Consider the following 21,217-nt stretch of genomic DNA (forward strand, 5'->3'; position numbering starts at 1 on the left):
TTATTTAGCCTTCCTGATTTCAACCCATTTTATCATTCCTGCCTGACTCCTAAATGGGACGTGTGTATCAAACAAAGAGCCTGGTGCCTGGTACCTCTTTCTTCTCCTCCTTCAGTTTCTTCCTCCTTAGCACCTACTTGCTGAAGCTGGCCACTTAGGCCCTATGTTCCAAATGTTTACAGTATCCCCAATAGTGCCACCAACTGGGTACCAAATGCTCATATACATTCTAATTACAATAGTTGGAAAATCCACCTCTCCACACTGGAGATACTGGGCATTCTAAGTAGGCATGAGATCAGCTACCTTCTTTTTTGTTTAAAAAGTAAACAGCTACTGAGGATGTTTAATATCTGAATATATCTGAATATATATGTACATGCACGCACACACACGTGCGCGCGTGCGCACACACACACACACACACACACACACAGCTCAGGCTAGCATCAACTCCATGTATAGCTAAGGACTAAGGATATAGGAGTACACTACTATGTCTGGTTTTGTATGGTACTGAAGATAAAACCCTGGGCTTTGTGCATGCTGGGCAAGCACTCTACCAACTGAGCTACGCCCTCAGCCTAGAATTTTATTTTTATATAACAGCAAGCATAATAAAAATTTTAAAGATAATGGCTAAAGCAGCATAAAAAATTTCAAGTAAAAATAAATCAAAATTGTATGAAACTTTTAGAAAATTACAAAAATATTTAAAGGGTTACAAAATACTAACAAAAGACTAAACGATCAAATCTTGAAAAGCTCTGCAGTGATGAAATGCAATTATAACTGACCTGCTTAGTCTCAGAAAGTTTTAGAATGCATCAATAGTCCAATATACGAGGAGACCCCAAGTAACATGTACGGTCATGATATGGAGATGACAGGATAAAGACAAAGCAGACCAGGCACGGTTCTTCAAGGTCTGGACGACCTAGGACAGGTACTGAGGCACAAACAGCAGACCAGGCACAGTGGTAATATGGGTCTTTACTGTGTCAACTAGCTGAAAAGTAGAAGCCTGGTCTTTGTTCCTTTCATACACAAAACAATGCCAGGTGGTCAGAGACCTTACTGAGCACATCATTTAAGTAAGGGAGCGTCTTCAGGACAGTCAGACAGCCTTAATGTGAAAAGTCAATGAACTGATGGTTATTTTAAGTGCATTTAAGTGGTATTTTTCCATTTCTGGGTTGTCAATAAAAAAAATTAGAAAATTAAACCAATGTATATTGATCTTTCTTGCTAGCAAAATTCAAAGGTCAGTCAGAAGTTTCCTAGTGTACTGGCTGGTTTTATGTGTCAACTGGACACAAGCTAGAGTTACCAGACAGGAAGGAGCCTAAGCTGAGGAAATGCCTCCATGAGATCCAGCTGTACGTCGCTTTTTCAATTAGTGATCAATAGGGAAAAGCCCAGTCTATTGTGGGTGGTGTCATCCCTGGGCTGATCATATTGGTTTCTTTAAGAAGGCAGACCCAGCAAGCCATGAAGAGCAAACCAGTAAGCAGCACCCTCCTTGGCCTCTGCCTCAGCTCCTGCCTCCAGGTTCCTGCACTGTTTAAATTCCTGTCTTGACTTCCTTCGGTGATAAACAGCAATGTGAAAGTGTAAGCTGAATCAATTCTTTCCTCCCCAACTTGCTCTTTGGTTATGACATTTTGTTACAGCAATAAAAACCTTAACTAAGCCACCTAGCATATATCATAACAGTGTAGAATGTCAGTCATGAGATGTGTGGTGGAAACTAAGAGCATACTAAATAAGGGCAAGGCTAAACTTAAAGGCCTAACAGCTGCAAAGTAAAGATTAGTTCTGAAACTGGTCCACCTCAGGCATCCTTTCTTAAGAGCTGCCTTTGGTTTTTCTGGGATAGTTCTGGGGCTCACCTAGTCGGCCTGAGAGCCACTGGGGATCTTGCCTTTTTCTACCAGCCCAGTGCTGGGACTGTAGAACGTGCCAACACATGAGTTCTGCAGTTAGAACTCAGGTCCCCAGGTTTGTGAGATAAGCACTATACCAACTGAGCTATCTTCTTAGTCCTCCACCATCTCCATATGCTTAACTTTTGGGTTCTAGACTGTGGGATTACCTCAGTGGTTAAGGACATCCCTAGCATGCACAGGGCCTACTAACCTAAGAAGCCTGTCAGCAGCATTCTTAGCATCTCTGACCTTTCTGACTTTCCACCTCCTAGACAGACTAACCATCTACCAGGGTGTGTTGGTGATTTTTCTATAGAACTCCTACTTGCTAGCCAAGGGGATTTTCACCCCCTCCCCTGCTCACGGTACAAACTCTGCCATACCCCATTGTGGCTCTGATGCTTGTCTTGATTTCATCCTGTTTTCTTTTATCTTTCTCAAAACCCTGTTACTTCAGTACAAAGCAGTCCCAGGCTCCAGAGGATGCATGTTGTAGAGCAGTCCCTCTAGTCCCAGCATCCCTAAAGGTCCACTTACTTAGAAGAGATCTACAGGTGCTGTGCCTGACCCCAGATGTAGAACATACCAGGATCTGTTTCTGGACTTCAGATTATTCTAACGTGCATCCCAGACACCCCTTAAAGCAAACTCAACTCTTTATCACTGGCTCTACATCTGAACAAGGTGTGGCTGGCAAAGGTGCTGTCTCACCGCAATTTAAACCAAGCCTTCACCTGCACTTAGCACCGAGGTCATTCTTCTAAGATGCCCTCTGCCAGCTTTCTCTTCCAGTGTTCTCCAAATTTCTGAGGTTTCCCTAAAGCCCCAGGAGGTCTCTCTCACCTATCTCACTGAGGCAAACATACTCGCCACTTCAGGGCCATGCAAACATACTCACGTGAACCTTCCCTGCAGTCAACTATCATATGCTCTGAAGACTATGAGCATGCCTCCTTTGGGTCTAGTTAATCAGCCATCTTCTTTGTCTTTATGGATTCTTCCACATCCTCCCTGATACTACCATCCCCTATTAACATGGACAGCTTTATCTCTTGGGTAAGTCTAAACAGTTTTCTTTTGGCCCCAGACTCAAACGTTCATCTTTTCATCTACCAATTGCAACTTCTGGCCTTGTAGTCCTACTGCTCTAAGGTCACTGGAGCCCTCCAACAGTGATCCCCACATCCTTTTAGCCCATGAAAGTCACACTTCAACCAGACTGGAGGCTGTGACCCTTGGGAATCCATGCTCCTTAAACGCACCTGCGTTTAACACATCAGTCTAGGCAGATGTGATGCAATGAAATGCTTCTCAAGGTTTCCTGACATGATTGTCCTTAACCCAGCATGACCTTCACAGAAAGGACCTATCCCAAGACTTCAACATCATTAGCCCCCCACTTCAGTGAGGTGATTCAGGATCATCTCTAATGGCATCTGGAATTCTCTATCTTCAGTCAAAGCTAAGGAAGTTTCAGGGCAGTGGACACTATCTTATAGTATAAGCAAACATATTAAAATTAGTAATTTATATTAACTCACAGTAAGGGCTTTGTGACTGCTTCTTTACTCCACATCCAAGCTCTAAGAGGTGGTGTGGGGACTCCTGTGGCATCTAAGGGAAAGGGCATCTTTGATCATGTGACGCCACTGTCAGTCCTGCCAGTCCTTATCACGTCTTCACAGATACAGGTAGGTACCATAAACACTGCTAGCTTTCCTCTGCAGTCAGCTCCCTTCCAGGCACAGAAGCTTGGCACTCTGGCTTGCATAACTCTTAGAGCCTGTGGGGTTTTCCATGGGCTCAGGCAGCCAACTGAGGCTGGCATGCAATAACTGTGATTCTTCCACAGGGATACCCATCATTCAGAGACACCGGCAAACACTGCCACTACTTAGTTCCCACACCTCAGCCCCAAGAGCCCTGCAAGAGGACAGGAGCCTTATCCCTCAGGATCTGTCTCTCTACTAGCTCCCCAAGCTATGGCAGGCCACATGAGGACATTTGAGAGCCTTGCTTCTACATTCTGTTACTTAATCCCTAAACTCTACAGTAATTCCCCTCAAGAACTCTCTCTTGGATCTCAATAATATCCAGCCCCTCAAAATCAAACTTCTCTGTGCTTGTAATACCATCAACTAGGGAAGTGAATGCACAAAGATCAAGAGTTCATGGTCAGCTTGGGCTAAGAAAGCAAGTTGGAAGTCAGTGTGGGTCACACAAGACCCTGCCTCAAAACACATGAATGCACACTTATACGGATATACACGTTAGCAGCTCTGGCTGGTCTAAACCCATAGACATGTGCCTGTCTTAGCCTCCAGAAATCTGGAATTAAAGGTGTATACCACCATGCCTGACCTCCATTTTTTTTTTTAAAGTAAATTAGCTATATATAAAACACCTCAAGCATTGTTATGATTTGCTATCTAGAAGATCACCATTCTGGAATGTACATCAGAAGAGGTTTGACTACTGATCCAAGACTGCAAAGCCATTTGAGTCTAGACTTCTTCTGTTCAGCATCACTCCCTGATGGCGATTTCCCTGCTGCTGCTGATGTGTGCTCAGTCTGTTGGGAAGAGACAGAGGACCTCAGGATCTGCCTTCATCCATACAAGAGGCAGTAGCATCATCTGAGAGCAAGACTAAACTCAGAGGAGTCATTTTTCTTTATATTGTTTGGAATTAAAAACGTATTAAATTGATCCATTATGAAAATTCTATTCTCTACATTGTGTGATTCAGATCATGTCTATATCTTAAGGCTATGAAACAATTTTTGTAATTGTAATAACAAAACAAATTATTGAGTTTAAGTTAAGAAAATTGTTGCTTGAATGACTAAATATTCAACCAAAACAAAACAAATCTCTCCCTAAATTGTGTCATACACAACTTGCTCATTTCTACAGGTTAATGAACTCTCTGTAGCTATGCTGTGTTTGTCTTTCATTTCTATTTTTAAGTCTTTATTTGGGAGTTAAGGAAAAGTGCCTACAATGCAGTTTAGCAATGACATGGCTATATAGCACAGTTAATATTAGTCATCAACATTACTGTGATGCAAAAAATACATTTCACCATCAGTATCAATGGCAAAGGTAACAGAAATCTACCTACGTGTATGTGATGCCATAATAGTAAGTTATACCTCACACGGATTAGTATAGTCTATGTACTAAGTGCAAGGTGTAGGAGAAGAGGCCAAAAAAAGCCATTGTATGGATTATCCTCTCACTAAAGGCAGTACTGTGTTCAGTTCTTACAAGAAATACAAAAGGCATCCCCTGCTTAGAGGTAAGGTAATACAACTATTATAAACCATGTTCACATGAGTCATTTTTATTTCTTATTTCACTCTGGTTTTCCTGCATCTGTTGGCTGTGTGAGGAACATGGGATATAAGAATGTACACAACACAGCTCCTGCCTCTATGCCACTTAAAACTCATGGAAGACAGGGAGAAGTAACTAAGTAGTTGTCTTGGGCTGACTCCTATCTTCAATGAACATTTACTAAGAAACTAGCTTGTGCAGAGTGCCAGAAACACCAAGATAAACGGATAGTCCAACTCAAGAACCTGTGATGGATAAGGCAGAATAATCACTGGTCTACACAGTGTGTGGCCAGATGCCCCTACAAGCTTAAAAAAGACAAAGCAAGCCCTCCTAGAGCGGCATTGAGTGAAGAGAGGAGGGAAGGAAGGATGAGGAAGGGCTTGTGGCACACAGCTGAGAGGCTACTGTTCATCATCAGAACAATGGTAAACATTTGAACAGGTTAGTGCAACAGGGAGCGAACCTTAGCATGCCTCACTTCCTGCTAAGAAAGCACAGTATTTGCTGCTGTGGAAATATGCCAAGGGTTCTCTGCACAATGAGCTGTAGGCTCTAGATCCAATAGAAAAGAAAGGCTTTCCACTAACTCAATGGCAATCCACTCCACGGCCTGCCCAGAGCCTGGCTCTGTGCAGCACAAGGGAACAGGGGATAGATGAGGGAGGCAGCAGAATGAAGGAAGAGAGGCCAGCATGCTCCACAGAGCCAGACTCTACCTCAGTTGTCTTTGGCAGGGAACCATGACAGCCCAAGGGCTCTCATTTTTAGCTGATTGCTGGCTCAAATTGTCTGCAGTGAAGTCAGCCTCTGATTCTACAGCACCTGTGTGACCTGCAGATAACAGGATGGCCACTGAGGACTTCGTTGGCATAAGAACAGACAGAATGGGACAGGTAGGGGTGAGTTACTAGAAATCCTCTGGCCTGAGAAAGGTGGCATGATATAGCTGCTCTCTGAGAACTTGAGTGACAGAAAGTGTCATGCCTCCACTCTTCTCTAACATGGGATCCCCACCCTCTGTATTGCACTCTACAAACAAGTCAGGGAAATTGTCCTACCTTACTCAAGAATGTGGCATCAGAATTGTGTCAAATGATAAGGGAGAAGAAGATTTTACTTATTCAGACATATGAAAAATAAGTATGATCACAAGTTCCTAACAGTTTTCAAGGCCTCAAGGAAAGGAATCAAGGAGTTCAATAAATGAATATAATAATGAAATTGCCTACTTGCTTCAAGTAAAATCTCTGCTATGAATTTACTATTATACTAAGGCATAAAGAAACACTACCAAATATATTTTTACTTAATATAGACAAATATAAAACAAACATTTCTTATTCAGAACGTAGTGCAAAACTAAGCATTTAAAAAGCTCACTTCCTATGCAGGACATGTGATTAATAATCAATTTTAAAGGAATTCAGGGACAAAACTGGCATTTGTACTTTTGATGTGTCTGTGTTTGTGGAGCAGGTTTCAATTATCATCAGAATGGCTTCTTTCCTGTTTCCCTAAAGTCCTAAGTTCATGTGCACTCACAGTGCAGACACAGCTGTGTGTAGCTGTGACATCAGGGTGCTGGACACAGTGACAGTGGCCTGAGCACCGGTGGAGCACAAGCAGATATGCACCATCTTATCTATGTGCTATTAGAAAGCTTCACAGTTGGCTTCACAGTGGCTAATATTTTCCTGATGAGGCCTGGAAACACTATGATTTGTTAATATTAATAGCTGTGACAAAGGCATCCTCCAAGTCTCTAACCAGGAGTCTGACCACAACACTATGTTCTCCCCCATGCAGCTCTTGGTGAAGTAGAGCAGCACACATTAAATTGGAAAATATATTACTCAAGAAGGCAGCTATTAGAAAAACAAAGGGGTCCTATGATGGTATGTAACCACAAAAAAATACAAAAGCCAGCTATTCTAGTGTATCTATTTTACTATAGATCAAAAGTACTCTTAAAATATTAATAAATGGTCCTTTAAAATAAAAAAGCCATTTTCCCAAACTGCCTTGATTTCAACTGGGAATGCATACCACAGTTGACTCTATTTTGTTCTATTGTCTGAAAACGCCTTGCAACAATCCAGATAACGAGAGGCAGCTCTAATTCCCATAATGGCACATGTCACCTGTCTCTCTGTCAATGAGACATCTGAAAGCATCTTTTTATTAGAAACACAAATCAATATGCCTGAGGGATTACAATAACTGCTTGAAGCAATTTGTATTATCATTTCATCCTTGATGTTCCTGCTCGGAGCAACTTATTATTATGAGCGGCATGAAAATGGCAACCTGTCACGATTGATTTTCCTTAACCTTCTCTAAGAATTTTTCCCTCTTAAATGTAATCAAGTATCATCTTATTAAATACATCTAAGGCTAGGCTTTATAAAGCAGTCCATTACTGAAGTGGTAGTCCTTGTAATTTAAACTTTCACCAAATTTCATTGTAAAGTTGCTTAGTAATAAAAACTTTTTATTTGTTCAAAGTTTTAAAACTTCCAAATATGAGTAGAATCCATTTCCCCAGTCATATGATAAGGAACAATTTTCTCATATCTAGAAACGTTAGAGAACAATCCTTCCATCTGGATAATAATGCTGTACTTTTTAGCTCCCCTGACATACGCATCCAGCTATGTTCCATTGTCAATAGAGTCACAAGAACAAATTCCATCAGAAATCTAAAACAATAAGCAGAGTGTGAATTAGTCAGTGGCTCTGTGTACAGACACATTAGCTGACCCAGGACTCCTTCTAGGGCAGACAGTAGAGCAGAGACATGGCTAGAGTGCACTACAAAACCACAGGAGCTGAGGCCCTGTTTATTACTCTGGAAGTCTGAAAGCACAAGAGTTTGCATTTTCATGTCTCAAAGGGAGAGAGGATTGGTGCAGGCAGTATTGCAGCTAGCACAAAGAAGCAGTACAGCCCATGCCACAGGAGGAGAGAGCAAGGCTGGCAGCTAGACGTGTTTTATTTATATTTTAACATCTATAAAATATGTATCTAGGCCCTAAATGCATGATATCCATAACCACAAAGAAGAGAAAGGAACTGGGGAGAACCTGGCTCAAGCCTGGGTGTCACAGAGTCCAGCTTATTCTCCCTAGTCCTCACAAGTCATATCAGGTTGAAGGATTGGCTTTTTACTTTTAATCTACCAGAAAACAAACAAACAACAAGGTAACAAAACAAAGAGAAAAGGGAAATGTGCCACAGACAAGAGATACTAGCTACAGCAACAGCAAGACTAAAAGTAGATTTGTGAAGCTACCAATAAAATTGGGTGAATATTCAATACTCATGTGTCCGTCTGCTTAGCTCTGCAGACGTTTTAAAAGGCACAAATAGCTGCCTGCTTGTGGTGGAGAATGCACTCAGAAAGCAGAGGCAGGCAGATCTCCAAGTTTGAGGCCAGCCTGGTCTACAGATTGAGTTCTAGGACAGCCAGGGCTACACACAGAAACACTATCTCGAAAAAGCCAATAAAACAAAACAGGCACAAACAGGTCCTTACGGCTGCTCCAGCCAAAGCGGGAAAAGTTGGCACTCTGTCCAGAATCCACAGAGAAAGGCGGCTGGTGGGAATTAGTGCCTCTCCAAGAGTGGAAGAGAGATCTACTGAAACGGCCTCACCAAGACCAGAGCCTGGCAGATTGACATGCCTTTGGGAATTGATGGGGCATGGGGAGGTCTGAGTAGAGAAAGCTCGAGGGAAGGTCAGCAGGGATGACCTTTGCTGGGTCCTGGTGGGTGTCCATTATGTCTCTGCTACAAACCATTTTTTGTGGTAATGATTATGAGTTGTGTGTTTCACAGAATCTAGAACCATGGGAGAGATGGGCCTTTGAGCATGCTTGTGGGGGATTATCTTGACTCATTTAACTGAGATGGGAGAGCTGAGCACTATGGGTATAAGAAAAGAACAGGTGGTGAGAAGCAGCTCCCTCTGCTTTTTTGACTGGATATGACATAATCGACAGCCTCAAGCTCCCTGTATAGTACATGATGACCTGGGAGACAACACCCTTCTACCTTAGGTTGCCTTTGTTAGGGTATTGTATCACAGCAACTGGAACTAGGATGGATTCTACTTTACTCACAGTAATGACAGACAGAAAGCTGATGGAGAGCCACCCACAGCAGAACATAAAGTGAAATGTGCTGCAGGCCAATTAAGTGCCAAAGCAGGAGCAGAGGTGAAGTACAGAGGTGGCAGATGTGGAGCCTAGGTACTGAATATTTTTATGGAAGGGAACCCTCATCCTCTGTTAGTCAACGAGTCCCATGTGCTATGGCACTCTCTAAGCCAACAAGGAAGGCAGGACTTAAAGGCCTCCTTGAATAACAAAACTGGACTATCACAAACTCATGCAACGGTAGTCCTATGCCTGTGTTTGCCAAATGTGTAGCTGGAAATGTGTGGCTCACATTTCTTTTGAGATGAAAAGGCAAGATGGCTCCTCAAAACCCCTATAGGTTTGTAGCCTGTCATTGCCATGCCTCTACTCCAGAAACAGGTCCAATAATATACAATCCATACACACTTCAGCTTGTCTGTGACAGTGTCTTGCTGTGTACAACATAATGGTCTTGAGATCTTGCTTCTCCTATCTCAGCCTCTCTATTACTATTATTATTGTTCATTTCATGTTTTTACACTATACTATGGTTTTCAGAACAGCTTACATATTTTAAAAGTATTTATATACCCAAAAGAAATGTAGACAAATTGGGAGGGGTATTGTAAGAGAACAACAAAGAGTGAGACTGAATGCTTTGCTTGACATTTGTAACTCTTGTATCAAGTTACCACAGTAAGAGCCAAGATTTTAAGCTCTACTAAATATAAAACAAACAAAAACACTTTATATATTTATGTTCATTTAAGAAAATATTAATAGTGATGTATTACTTTGAAATATACAGTTAATATGTTTGTAGTTATTTAAAATTTATAGAGAAAAGTGTATGTATTTTCAGTATTGTCGTAGACAAGCATCTACATAGGACTGTTAAATAGATTGTTGTTTTATATCAAACAACTTTTATAATACTCATTTTTATTGTTATAATATTTTATAAATTTTAAAGAATATGACAAAAATAGATATTGTAGGTATTGAAGGAGGGTCTCTAGGAGGAGTTGGGGTACCAAAGGAAAACAATGTGATTTAATTCTATTTACTTAAAATATGTTTTTAAATGTTAATAAATTCAGATAAATTGAAATCATGTAACTTTTCTCATTATAATGCAATAAAACTTAAAAAAAAAAAACTCCAACCATCTCCTAGCCTCACTAACACTAAGCAAACAAGCATATTTCAAACAGCACAAGACAGAAGGCTCCCTTCCCTGCCTAAAACCAGGCCAGTCAAAGCTACACAACAACAACAATATTAAAATAATGATTATGATAATAATTACAATACACATCTACTGAGCACTTACTTGTTAGGTAGCAAGTTCTTGTTTAAAAGCAACACATGCAGCAGCTGATTCTCAACTGCATGTTGGTACCACCTCTATTTTACAGATGTGAAAATGAAGATGTGGAATTAAACCATTTGCTCAAAGGCTAGAACCTGGTTAATGGCAAAACCTACATTGTTCCCCAGTAACAAAGCAAGTGTGAGAATCCTTAACTCTGACGATAAGCGTGTCTGAAGCACGTGAGGCAACATAACACATGAGCAGAGACTAAAACTGCTAATTTGGAGACTATAAGAACAACTGGATATAAGTGCAACTGAAGAGTAAGAGAAGATTTAGAAGTCTGATTAAAAAGTAGCTTTTAAAATGTTAAACTTAATGCTTAAAAATTAAAGATATCCCCCATATCACCATAAACACAAAAGTGAGAACAGTAAGAAAAAGTCTTGACGTTGCACGGCATTAGAATATTGTACCTGTTTATTTGAGGAAACAATCATCACACTTCTTTGAAAATATGTATAAATATGAGCATCATTCTATAATTAGCTCCTGAATTGTTTTAACATAACTTTAGTTCTATTGTTGAAGTAGTGACTAAGGTATATTTGATACCCAGAATAGACTTTGCTAAATAATTTAAAGGGACATTTCTCATCATCACAGTTAAATTTCATATTGAAATTACAATAGGATATATACATACAAACCTGATCTCACTGTCTGAATTTTAATCTGGTGAAACAGACACTGAACATTTGACACAATTTCATCATATACACAAACTTTCACCATTCATTTCTCTATTGGATACTGTCTGCTGTCTGTCTATCTTCTTCCCTCCCTTCCATCCATCCATCCATCCATCCATCCATCCATCCATCCTACCTCTCCCTTCCCCTACTTCCACCTCCCTCCCATCTATCTGTTCATCACTGACCAGCTATGTTGTGGGAAACTCTCGAGCAGGCCCCATGGACATCAGCAAGCATGAGGGTTAATCCACTGTACTGGAGTTGGGCCATATATGGGACTGCTGATGTTTTCCTGTTTAGTTTGTTGTTTTGGACTTACAACATAAGCTACTACATTTGGCATACTTTTTGAAAGGCTATTTTAAAAATAGTTCTTAGCTGAAGAAATGGATTATATCATATCAGACATACATGTATATTTTTAAGGGTATATTTCATTTCTTCTGCTTAGGAGAAAGTTTTCAAGCAAAAACCAACCTTTCCTACTAGTGAGCTACAGAGTCAGGCGTGGATGTGTGAGAGCTGTTTGCTCGGCCTTAATATATATGCAAGCTCAACAGTAAGTAGTGTCTCATGTAACTGCAGACCCTGACACACTGAGCTCACTATGAACAATGACTCAGCCACACAGCAAATTCACAATAACTTTTCGTTGTGATTTAACTTATAAACACATTTTGACTGCATAAATGATAATTTCAGGAGTGTTACCAGGAGTCTTTATGCTTTCATTATGTTTCCGAAATGAAAGAAATAACCTGTATATAACAATATTATCAAGATAAATAATACAAAGCACTAAGAGATTGTTTTAAAAGTAAACCATCAACATACAGAACACAAACTACAAAATAAACTTAAGAAACCCAGCACTAGCTGCCAAAAATAAGGAAAATAGGACGCAGGTGAGGCAAAGGATTCTTGACCGTGAGAATGGATACAAGCACAGGACTCATTACAATTTGCCAGCAATCGAAACTATTTTTCATGTTATATATTATGCTATATAAATGGGCTATTCACCTGAACATATACTTTCCTACTGAAAGGAAAAGGCAAGTTCATTAAAGCAGTCTCCTTAGTCTAGCCTACCTTATTTTTTGGATTGGATGTGTTCATTACACTTCGAGTCTCTTTTCCAGTATAAATGACAACACCTATTACAGTACCTGCAAAAACATGAAAGTGGTCCTTATAGCAATACTTGAAAGCATAGATAACACTATCTAATTGTCTTGATGGAAAATATATTACACTGTTTGAACTCATACACATTTATCCAACATTCTATTTGATTTGGTTAGTTCAACAAAATTTAACCTTAACATTTAAAAAGGGGTTAGAAGTGACATAATTTGTTTACACAATACAAATTTGCCTATACATAACAGCAAGCTATATATTAATATACTTTGTCTTGACAATGAGAGTGACATGGGCTTTTCCTTACTGTGTACTGAAACAGTAAGGAGTTCACTGTTGCAATGGCATCAAAAGGCTGCATTACTAACAGAAACTGCACTGCTGGCCCTCCAAATCAGGGCAGGGGTAGGAGAGTCAGTTCTGCTTTCTGTTTGACTGTGTTGCTGTTCATGAGAGACTAGCAGAGCTTTTGTGGCTGTTTCACATGTTCATCAGGAAAACGGCATCAGAGGACATTACTCAGTGGTGCACTTGGCCAGCATGTGCTAGGCCCTGGGGCCACCCTTAGCACCCCAAAAATCATGTAGCTGAGCAACCAAAAACCCACCACAAACATAACTTTAAAATACTTGATTTTACATTTAGACATTACTCATTTCCTTAATGGATGTCTCTAAAAGTTTAGTTTTCTAAGTTGATAGGTCAGGAATGTGTAGCATCTTTTAAACTTAAGGAATGATAACTAGCCTGCATGTCATAAAGGCTCAAGCATTTATCTATAGACTGCAAAACTAAAAACCATGGAGCCTATACTAATACCTGCATCACTTACAGACCTATTTTGTCCTTAAAATTAAAAACTCTGATATTAAAATTACAAAGTAGAAACACATTATATATGTATGCATATAAAGTACTGAAATGAACAATCCTAACAAATTTAACTATAAACACTATTCTGGTAAAGGTCAAGGCCAGCCTGGGGTACACAGTAGGACCTGCAGCCAGCCTGAGGTACACAGTAGGACCTGCAGCCAGCCTGGGGTACACAGTAAGACCTGCAGCCAGCCTGGGGTATACAGTAAGACCTGCAGCCAGCCTGGGGTACACAGTAAGACCTGCAGCCAAATAAAAACCCCAAGTACACATCACCCTAGGTGTGGCATTACCATGTGAAATTTAGTAAACTCTAAGTTAGGACCCTGAGATAAATATGAACTGCTTTTTGCTCTATCTGAGCAGAAAGAGCCACATGTTGCACATCCTGTAACCCAAGTTTCTGCTTCAGCAAGCTATGAGGGGTAGACCCACTGTGGTCCTCAGCAGGGGCATGCAGCTCACAGAGGCTGCAGATCTTGTAGTTCTATCTGAGCACCACCATCTAGAACTGAACCAAGTTCTAGGAAGGTGTGATTGGCCGAAAAGGGGCATGAAGCTCACCCAGCTACCCAAGTGTTGTCTCTGTATTAGGATCCATTTAAACTTCCTAAATAAGATGACTGTTTAGTGTACAGAATTTTAATTACTTGATGAAGTACTACTATGAGAAACTTTCTCACACAAAAGCTCACATCACAGAATTGTTTCACTATTAAAAGAACAAGGTTAAATGTTAAATATAAACAACATTTTCTTCCTATTTGCCAATTTAATTTAGTCAAAATATAAAATTGCCATTAATGAGCTGAGCAGTGTTAGCACACACCTTTAATCTCAGCACTTGAGAGCCAGAGGCAGGTGGATTTCTGAGTTCAAGGCCAGCCAGGTCTACAGAGTGAGTTCCAGGACAGCCAGGGCTACACAGAGAAACCCTGTCTTGAAAAAAAAAATGCCATTAATGTTGAAATAACCATATTCTCACAACAAATGCAACTTCCAACTGGATTTATTTATTTATTTTTTAAGATTAGTAGAACAAACAAGTGTCAGGGAAGCCTTCAGAATGATTCATCAAACTTAAAAGCTCTATCCTAAAAACCAAGGCAGATTCTGAAGAATGTAGATTCTAGGCTGGTATAATTTACAGTACTCAATGAGAGAAATGCAAAACTATCAAGAAACACAGCATACTGACACAATTCCTGATGTTACAGTTGTGTAATATATTAATGTTTGCTAAAGGCTCTCACTGTATTCTGTCATTTGATGGTTGCTAAAAACGACTACTCAGTGTAATTAGTGCAAATGCATTGTTGTTCTGAGTCTTATGCTTTTTAATTACTTTAAATTGCTTGAATTAGTTGAGTACTACGTAGGACTCTTCACTCTTTTGGACAAAGGATTTGTATTTATAGAAAGATGTAGGCCCCTGTGGAAAGACACAGAGCAAAGGGAAGGCTGAGTCTTTACAATGAGCCTCTGGGACTAGGCGTGGCATACTCTGGGTGCTGGAGCAGATAAACAGGGCAGATGCACAATGTGCTCACATTTCCCAGGGGCCAGGGCATTTACATGCAAGAATTTCAAAGTTTTTAACCCATATTTTTAGTTTAAAATTAAGCTTTCATTCAGGCTCCAAACTAAGAAACTTCTGCAAATTCTTAAATATATTTGCGTGTTAAACCCAGAGCCACAAAGAAATTCCTATCAGGTATGTATTGCATAACAAAATCCCTAAGAGCAATGAGACATAATATGAAGAAGTAAACCACATTTTAGTTCAGTTTGCAGCAAGAAAATATTTTAAGTCTCATGAGCACTTAGTCCTGAAAACTAGTGTTATACTCCTCTGGTTGAAATCTATATCTTTTATTTGACTAAAGTCATTAAAAAACATTATAAAAACATTCAGATGCTAACTTTCCCAAGCTGTGTTAGCATAAGAATGGCACACTGATACTACTGAACAGATACCCAGGCCCTACACTGGCTGGCCTCTTGGGGTGAGTCTAAAGGTCCACGTATGGCATCTTGGGCTGCAGCCTCTTCCTGGCTACTTCTCTATTAAGCAGCTAGCCCTTCAACCACAGCCTTCTGTGGTTGGTATTTGATTGACTTCCCACTAGCCTGTGGTCTCTTTCCACACGAATACTAATTCTTAATGACCTATGCATGGCTAGAGCAGGAATGTCTCAAACCATACGTAGAAAATAGCCAGACTTTATTTTGAAAATGTATTCACATAACTGTTACTTACACAATAAAAATGTGGTGCTAGAAAACCAAACTAAAGGACAAGCAAAAGAAAATACACTCTCATTTTAAAAAAAAGAAAAGTCTTAGTAAACTGTATTGAATGTCTATAAATGTTTCCAAATATTTGTTGTCAGTTCATGCATCTCACATAATGCTTCAACCACTCCTGAAAGCCCCCATGTGCATACTTGCTACACCATGCTCTGGAGGACAGAGATCATGAACAATCCAATCTGCATGTACACTGTCCCACACTGCTTTCGAAGGTTTGCTTTTAGGTTTAGGACAACTCCATGTGAGGACTTGTCCTACTTCCTAATGGAGGCTGCACACTGACACTGAGTCCCACACTTTTAAAACTGGATGACAGAAAAGAAGGTCAGAAATCATTTCATTTGAAGAGTTACTCTACACCTAGAAATGGAGCACAGTGGCACAATTCCTACTATGTGCTAGGCCATGGGAGACAAGAAAGGCAGCACAGCTAAAATAAATGCCACGAGGTCCAACCAACATGGCTGCCTAAACACGAGTAAACAAGGATGACACCAACCACACACACTACTAGGAAGGGTCACAAGGCCTACACCCCAGATAAGGAGTAGGCAGTTAAGGAGAGCTGAGAGTAGAAGTGAGTGCTACTCAGGAAAGAATACACCAGTTATTTATCCAACACCAAAGGTCAGCCCTGAAAACACATATAAGCAATATGGATAATACAAGCAGGTTGTATTTATATTTAGGAACATACATATATTTACATACAAAAACATGTATGTGCAACAACAATGAAGGAAAGGAAAACATGGATGTGAAAGGTGAGGAGGGATAAACACATGGAAGGGTGTAAGTGGAAGAAAGGGAACTGATGTAATTATAATCTATTTTTTAAAAGGTGCCATCCTCAATTTTGTTAAAAAGAATTCTAAGCTTGTAACCAGTTACAGAAGAGGTAAGAACCCTCAAGGTTATTCCTGGCAGTTTTAGATAGCAACATTCTTAAGGCCCTAAGTTTTTAAATAAAAATAAAACATCCTTTAAAATATATAAAATGAAAGAAAATGCTTATGTTTTTAAATGTCCAGACACATGTGACCGTGAAAGGCATGCTGATCTTTTTTAAGTGGATTGTCAAAAACAGTGGTTCTCAGACCATGGTTTACATCCCCTTTGGCAAACCTCTATCTCCAAAAATATTTACATTAGGATTCATAACAGTAGCAAAAGTACAGTTGTGAAGTAGCAATGAAAATAATTTTATGGTTGGGCCACTGCACATGCAGGGTTACTGTGTTCCAGGGTTTCCACATTGGGAAGGCTGAGAACCACTACTGCAGAACATCTTCTGAGAGGATCAAGTACCCATCAAAACCAGGGCTCCAAGGGACAGACAGTAAGATGGCTGTGTTAACACCTCTGCAGCAGAAGTTCTTACGTACTCAGCTACTACATGCCAAGGTCATCCTGAAGTCTAAAGTCAAATTGAAAAACTATGTCCAGGAAGTTCTTTGGGACATCTCAGAAGCCTTAAGCTCAAGCTGCTTCTGTCTCTGAGGAGAAAGGCTACAAATCAACAGTACTGGAATTTAGTATCAACAGTTTAATACCTATTTAAAACAGAAACAAGGAACAAAACATGAAGTAAAATTTGTATTTAAAAGATAATCTTTTAATCCCTTAATAACTCATAATTTAACATTGTATATAAAATGCTCAATGACAGAAAAATTAAAATTCTGCTGAAACAGCCACATGTTCCCTAGTACAGATCCTCTCTTACAAACTGATGGTGAGCTCAGAGACCACACCCGTACCAAACCCTGGTGTGGATGCTATACAACTCATGCCTGGGCACACAGGGCACTCAGGTGTACCCTTCATTTAAGGAGCACAAGCAAGAGCGGCATCATCTTGCTGAATAGGGGCATGGCTCATAGGTCTGTAGGGGTCAGAGGAAGTCTTCCAAGGGTGCCTGACCCTTCCTAAGCTGAATTCAAAGTCCCTGAGCCTCTGGTCCCCAGAACCAAGGACGCAGTATTCCCACCTCTGAAATACCTTCATGGACAAACACCTTTGCTTCTCTACAGTTTTATAAATGCATGTGCATATCAAACCATGAAACACTTCACAGAAGTGAGCGCCTCAACATTCTCACAATCTGCCTCCATGCTTGCTTTTAAAGTGTGAAACACTGTAATAAAATTTTCATATCTTATCCTTAAAAGGTGAATGAATATCTGTCGTTTTCTAGAACTGTGGTGTAAACAGGATCCATTTAAACAAAGGATAACAGAATTACCTTCCTGCCTAACATTTCCCTCCCCAGCACACACGCGCGCGCACGCACACACACACACACACACACACACACACACGCACGCACGCACGCACGCACGCACGCACACATGCATGCATGCATGCACGCATGGTCAGGCACATTGGTACCTAAGCCTTCTTTAGGGTATCATGTCCTCTCAGTACTAAGCCTTCTCCTAGCTATGTTTTGGTGGGAATATTCCCACAACTGTTCTGTCAGCCATCACACCTAGAATCAATCAATCTCAATCTCCCTCCCTCCCTCGCTCCCTCCCTCGCTCCCTCCCTCGCTCCCTCCCTCGCTCCCTCCCTCCCTCCTTCCTTTTTTGATTTTTAAGGTAGGTTTTCCCTGTGTAACGCGGCCCCAGCTGTTCTTGCTCTGGAGCTTGGTCTGTAGACAAGGCAATCCTCAAACTCGCAAAGATCTGCTCCCAGGTGCTGGGATTAAAGGTGTGGCCACAACCACCCTGCTGCATTCATATTTCTTTAATCCATTTTAAACATGTCTTCTACATAGAAACCTTTCCTACTCCATGTCGGTAAGGTTCTTGGCTCACATACTTTCATAGGACATGGAATTTTTTTTGTGGTACTTAGTGTAGCTAAAATTATCTGGACCATTTTCTTGATGCCTTTTCTACCCACCTTAGCTGTTGACTGATAGGTCCCATTACCGCCTCACTCCAGACTGTCTCAGCAGTATGGAGAAACTGATGCCCTATTCCAAACTGCCGAGTGAATAAGCAGTTTCTAGAAAAGAAGGGGTAGCACCACTGTGCCATAACCAGGAGACAGATAATCTGAACACTGAGCTTCATGTCTGGTAACTTCCTTGAGATCAACGAGCTTCTTCTGAGACCCTCCTAACGTTATCATTGATGTCAACCTGCCTCTGACCTGGCAGTAAACTCTGCACTTGTAATACACCCCATAGAAATTGATTTGCAGAACTGTGAACTTAAGTAACTTCCTCTTTAACCATAAGGAATATTCCACCTTCTTCCAATTTCGCTCAGAAAACAATCAGAATCTTCTGTGCTTCTGAAGTCCTGGCCCATTCTCTCTCCTCTCCTCTCTCCTCTCTCCTCTCTCTCCTCTCTCTCTCTCTCTCTCTCTCTCTCTCTCTCTCTCTCTCTCTCTCTCTCTCTCTCTCTCTCTCTCTCTCTCTCTCTCTCTCTCTCTCTCTCTCTCCTGGCTTGTCTGTCTCCATTTAACCAATTCCTCTCCTAGAGCTACCTCAGCCAGTCTCTTCTAGATCTTGTCAGCTGGACAAAAAGTAGGTAAGAATCATCAAAAAGTTATTACTAGCCTTCCCATCCCTCCTGTGACACCTCTCAACAAAGCACTCTGTTGTGTGCCAAGCAACAAATGTCAAGCAAGGAAAAAGGGCCCATGATCCACTACAGTGGCTGTACCATACCATCATGCTTCTGGTCTTGTTTTGCCATGGGTGAACAGTAGCCCAAGCCTCCTCACAAACTCTCAACACTATCTCCTGGCTTCTCAATCAACTGTTGCTAAATACCTCAGGGAAGTTTAGAAAAGCTGCTTTAGAGACCCTAAACAACACTAACATCCTTTGTATGTGAGATTCGTTCTGGAAGGGAACTTCATTCTCCTTACCTGATGCAACAACAGTGCTTGCCCACAGTGTGTTTTCTATGCTGAGACTCTCATGAATGGGAGGATCACTGTCTTCCTGTTCAGGGAGAAGAAAAACAAAACTGGAAAATTAGTCATGTTCTACTTACATTCCAGGTACCTACAGCATTAGAAAAGAAACTGTCTTTCTGTACCCAACTGATGATAAATACAAATTTCAAGGGTGAATATAGAAACCTAAAATTGTAGTTTCATTTCTTTTTTCAAAAATTGTAGTTTCATTTCTTTTTTCATATACACTACAGTTCTTTTTGTTCATAATAACTGTTGGGTGTTGTTTCTTTGAACCAGTTCACAGTGAGAACTGGAATCTGTTCTCAGTTCACAAGGCACCCTCTTAACACTCTATGAACTAGAGTAGCTGTTGGGGGCTGCCATGGGGCTGACTCTCCAGAGTTCTACAGTGTTGCTTCAGAACAGTCAATTTCCCCTCTTCACTATGCTTCCTAGAGACACCAAGCCTTTAAGTAGGAGACTTTTGCCTCACTGCTTCCCAAAGAGCCACCCCTGATCATTTCTAAAAGTCTCTCGATAATTAAAGAGCTACACTCACCAAATCCATCTAGAGGACATGTGAGCCTATCTAAAAAAGGGCCCTCCTTCAGGGAACAAGGCCTCTCTAACAGCAGTGTCCCAGATGACATGGCCCCACACTCCATATCCTGGCATTGACTCTGCTGCTTTGAATTTTATACCACTTCAAGAGACAGAAACCTGAGGATTTATCAAACCAAGTTTACTCATGGGATAAAAGAATAGCCTCTACCCACCTCTCATTGACAGGAAACCTAAAGTAGCTGCTTAACTCACCACCACATCACTTCTCTTGTAAGCTTCCTCCACTGAACTGGCTACATTACCACTCCACCACATGTCTACCCACAGCTGCACACTCACCCCCAGGCTCTGACTAGCCCATTCTTACTCTTTGACCTTGAGGTCTATCAGATATTCCCAACATTTAGGAAACCATAAGCAATGCAGACTAGGGAAGACAGAGAGAGATGGGGAAAAAAGAATACAAATAGTCTCTAAGATCTGTAATGAAGGCTCGATTAATTTTTATATTAAGTGACACCTACAATGACAGCTTTTCTTATACACTTAAATTTTTTTTACAAGAATGTGAATTTTCATAATAATTTTGAAAAAACACAGAAAGACCAGAGAGCATCATGAGTATATGCTTCTTCCCATGTTTCCATGTACACCTTGGCATGTAGCTCTGCAGCACATATGTAAATACATAGCTGCAACATGATATTCATCTCCCATGGGTGCTGAATGCCTCCCAGGTGTTCTCAACTTGCACTTCCACACTTGTAGATTAACTGTCAAATAGTTCAGTATGTGCAGATGGCTTTGTCAGTGATAATGACCACTAGCTAACCTTGTACATGACAAAGTGTAACAAACATGTCCAACCGTGCTCCAGTACAAATAAACTATAGTCATAAAACCTCTTATTAAGAAATAAAACAGT

General features: G+C 40.6%; 1 protein-coding gene across 2 annotated transcripts in view; it reads right to left on the reverse strand.

The window, feature by feature from the left end:
- The window catches only part of Atp9b (ATPase phospholipid transporting 9B (putative)), a 203,146-nt gene that overhangs the window by 91,764 nt on the left and 90,165 nt on the right, over positions 1-21,217 (reverse strand). For both annotated transcript variants that reach the window (XM_031366142.1, XM_031366141.1), the window contains exons 10-11: positions 19,696-19,771; positions 12,571-12,647 (exon numbers count right to left, since the gene is read on the reverse strand). In XM_031366142.1, the coding sequence (XP_031222002.1) occupies positions 12,571-12,647; positions 19,696-19,771 (153 nt within the window). The remainder of the gene's footprint in view (positions 1-12,570; positions 12,648-19,695; positions 19,772-21,217) is intronic.

This window comes from Mastomys coucha, unplaced genomic scaffold (assembly GCF_008632895.1).
Source record: "Mastomys coucha isolate ucsf_1 unplaced genomic scaffold, UCSF_Mcou_1 pScaffold13, whole genome shotgun sequence".
Taxonomy (NCBI): domain Eukaryota; kingdom Metazoa; phylum Chordata; class Mammalia; order Rodentia; family Muridae; genus Mastomys; species Mastomys coucha.